Below are 4,001 nucleotides of genomic sequence, written 5' to 3' on the forward strand. Positions count from 1 at the left end.
ATGACCCGCGAAGTGAGCCGGACCCGCGAACAGCCTTATGCTGGTTTCACACATCCCCAGCGCACTGCTGACTCGTCCGGTGCCAACGCTGCTGCCACCATCGCTGCCGTTCTTGCTCCCAACCCTCGCCCACCACCACAGCCCAAGCCTGTATGGGATGATACTAAGCCCTTTTACACGGTTGATCCTATTGCAGATAGAAGGGTCTGCTGCTATTGCGGGTGAGTGCAGTGGTATTATGTCTTGTGGTGATTCACCCGGTGCTCACTGTCCTACTCTAGACAAAAGAGTTTCGCCTCAGGTACTAGCTCCCATGGGGCCAGGGCTCACCTTATCAAAGAACACGGAGACCTTTGGTATCGAGACTGTCTGAGAAGGGGCATTGAACCTACGGCAGACGCGTCTAAGATCTTCTGGCAGGGAAGCAACGTGAGCAGTTTCAAGACCATACACCTTTGCAGATTTACGGTCTCCCAATAGCTGAGGAAGAACAGCGCCGCCCGAGCTTCTCTGTCGATGCCCTTGTGGACGCAATACTGACATGGATTGTGTCTGATGATCAGGTATGATACTCAGAGCAGCAGGCCTTGTAAACCGTATTCATACTGCTTACTAACCTATCGTTTATCAGTCTCTCCGTGTTGTGGAGAACCAGGCCTTCAGAAATATTATCCTGCTTTGTCGGAATGATCTCCGGGACAAAGACATTCCCAAGCGAGACACCCTTCGGGCCCGTGTCATCAACACTGTCGACAAGTACTTTGGTACACTGGGACAGCAGCTGCAGGTGCGTCCTGGATATTCTTGTTGTGGAATTAGTTTTGATATTTTGTTAGAAATCGGCTGGGAAGATCTCTTGTAGTTTCGATATCTGGACAGATATGATAAATCGGTCTTACTTGGCAGTAGTAGCGCACTGGATCCACGAACCTCCCCCGAAACTAATTGATGGTGTCCTCGTCCGGCGCCCATATCAGCCCATGATGGCCCTTATCGCATTTGTACCTATGAACGAAGGTCACACCGGCGTTCAGATTGGACACGCTCTGGCGGTTGCATATTGTAAGCTTGGTATACTCAGAAAGGCAAGGGTGTTATGCTCGTCTCCCAATTCTGTTATTGATAACCTTCTACAGCTCAGGAATGGAACCTCAGACGGGGCGTCCAACAACACAGTTGCGATGAGGGCACTCGGAACCATGTTCCTCATCCAGAATCCAGATCTCACCTATGACGAGAAGCAGCGACGCCTCTTGTGAGTAAGCTCTTGTATGACTCAGGTGGTCCGAGTATTTATGCAGAGTACACAGCTGCTTCGCGCATGCAATCACGCTTTCATCAGGTGATGCCATCACTATCTTGGAATCTCGTCATGGTGCTGGGGTCCTTAAGCAACTCAGAGACCTTGTCAACACAGTGAGTTGTCAGTCTTATCAGGAATAGTTTTATTGATCTAACTGAAGTTGTTGGCTTACTAGATCAGGGCTTCTATCAAGCTAAGAGAGGTGTTTATCAAAAAATCGGCTGAATATAGTGAAAACGGTCTTCCTCTACAAATCTTGAAGGACTCTAAGACACGCTGGACTTCAACCAAGATTATGGTCAAGCGAGCCATCAAGCTCAAGTCGGTGAGTGTGTTGCAGATTGATGTTTTTCTTATTCAAATACTAACGAGATCTGAATTCCTGCAGGCACTGATAGATCTCTGCACTACGAAAAACACTCTTTCTCAGTTGGCACTCTCAGAAGTGCAGTGAGAATACCTCAACAAGATGTTGGTGGTTCTCAGTGTATGCCCGCTTTTACCCGCATCAACTACACTCCCACTAATTGTGATCCAGGTGGCGTCACGTTTCCAGCAGGCCCTATCCGGTCATGACATCACAATCTCCAAGGTCCTGATGTGCTTCTGGGAACTCCAACACAACTGGGAGTATCTCGGAGAGCACTCTTCCGATCCTGTGATTGTCTTAGCAGCGCAGGCAGCACTGGATAAGGTGACTAAGTATATGGATATCGCATCGGCAGAGCAGCTGCTAATCGCCGGGAGCATCCGTTGCGACAGCCTATCGGCAGGGTGTGGATGTATCCGGTGATCCGTGATGCGCGCCCGTGGAGACGCGCCTCGGTGGGCGGCAAGGACGCGTGGCGCGCATCGACGCGTGGCTGTGATGCACGCCACGCGTCCCTCCCGCCGTCCTTGCTCTCCTCCACCTCCAGCCCCTCCTCTTCCTACTCCTGCTCTGCCCCCACTGACATGGGAGCGGGCCGCGAACGCCAATCGGAGGAGAGGGAGATGTGGATGGGTAGAGATGGAGGTTGGATGACCTCGATGTAGTGGTGCAGAGGCGTCGCCGGCACTAGGCGCAAAGCAGACACAAACTAGAGTCACACGGGGGATGTCCAGCCCACAAAGACCAAGTTAACATAGCTCTACATACATACAGGCAATCGAGATACTCACCTAGCCCACAAAGACCAAGAGGTCGAGATGAGGGCTAGGACACAAAGTGCAAGTGCTATGTGAGTGCGCGATACGGGCGCTTAAGCGCGGGAACAACCTTCCAATATAGTAACAGGCAGAGAAAAGGTGAGGAAAAGGCGAAAAATAATACATAGGGCACATCCAGAGTCCGTTCCACGACACCCACCACCATCCAGGCAGACGATAGCGACTATACAGTTGTCCTTCGTCTGCTATTGGACTCCGGTGTCACCTGGTGACACCGTTCAACTACCCTCCCTCGACCTCGATCTCACCCATCTGCCCGGCTGCGCTCACAACATCCGCACTGCATGAGGACGTCCATCCTGACGTCCTCAGGATGGATATCAGAGTCTGGGGGCCGCGGCGATGTACCGTGGCCCTTGTTTTGGTGAGTCCCCTGCTCCGACCTTCTGCACTCCCAACGCCCACCTCTCCTCTCCTGCTTCGCCCATCCGGCCTGCCGCCGACCCCGACCTCCACGTCCGCCTCGTCCACCTCGCCACTGCGCCCCCTCCGTGTCGCCCACCTCCGTGCTACTCTCCACCCGCCTGCGCCTGCACGCCTCTCTGCCTGCGTCACCCTCCGCATTGCTCGTCTCCTCCGTCTCGCCCGCCTCCGCATCATCCACTTCCGCACGCGTTGCCCACCTCCGCGCTGCCCACCGCATCGGCCTCTCGCTTCCCTCCTCCTCACCCTCCTCTGTGTTACCCGCCTCCGCGTTGCCCGCCTCCTCCACGCTGCCCTTCTCCGCGTTGCCCTCCTCTACCCTCGTCATCCGCCTCCTCCGTGCACGCCGCACGCCCCCTCCTCTGCGCGTGCGGCCCTCCTCCGCCCGCGTTGCTCTCCTCTGCCCATGTCGCCTCCTCGTCACCCGCCTCCGCCAAACCGCGCACCTCCGCCCGCCTCGCTCTTACCCGCGCTGCCGCCCTCCTCCTCCTCCTCCTCCTCCTCCTCGCCGCTCTTGTCCTCCTCGCTCTGCGCTGCTTGCCCTGCGCCGCCCGTCCATGCCGCACGCCCCGCTTGCCGTCTCCTTCATGCCGCCTGACCCCGCGTCGCCCGCCTCTGTGCTGCCTGCCTCCCCGCCGCCCGCCTCTGTGCTGCCCTGCTCCGCGTCCGCGTCGCCTATGTCCGCGTCGCCCACCTCTGTGTCGCCTCCCCATCTTGCCCACTTCCTCCTCGGCCTCGTCCCGGCCCTATGCCTCCTCTCACGAGCCCTCCTCCACCTCCGTGTTGCCCGCCTCCCCCGCCTCCGCACCGCCCTCTGCCTCCCTCCACCTATCCCCTCCTGTAGTAGTGTACAATAAATATATTTTCATCCATAATAATGCACTAGCACATGCACGAAAGCGGGAAACAATCAAGGGTACAGGGGACGTGGCGCCCGCATGGGGAGGCGGTGTGAAGCAACCGGCCGGCATGACGGATGCATCCGCACCCTGCCGATAGGCTATCGTAACGGATGCTCCTGTCGATTAGCTACTGTAGATTGGCAAGCGACGTCTACTTGGTGGCG

The 4,001-nt window shown here is 56.3% G+C and overlaps 1 protein-coding gene across 1 annotated transcript; it reads left to right on the top strand.

Annotated features, from left to right (window-relative positions):
* Window positions 1-1,757, top strand: BXZ73DRAFT_108243 (uncharacterized protein; the record flags this gene model as incomplete). Its single annotated transcript, XM_048017109.1, has 10 exons — window positions 1-12; window positions 61-150; window positions 197-221; window positions 282-356; window positions 421-563; window positions 632-787; window positions 1,137-1,255; window positions 1,311-1,416; window positions 1,479-1,628; window positions 1,692-1,757. 10 exons carry the CDS (start codon window positions 1-3, stop codon window positions 1,755-1,757), a joined length of 942 nt encoding a protein of 313 aa, XP_047871269.1.
* Window positions 1,758-4,001: the final 2,244 nt, after the last annotated feature.

The sequence above is a fragment of the Epithele typhae genome (assembly GCF_022376455.1).
Source record: "Epithele typhae strain CBS 203.58 chromosome Unknown BXZ73scaffold_149, whole genome shotgun sequence".
Taxonomy (NCBI): domain Eukaryota; kingdom Fungi; phylum Basidiomycota; class Agaricomycetes; order Polyporales; family Epitheliaceae; genus Epithele; species Epithele typhae.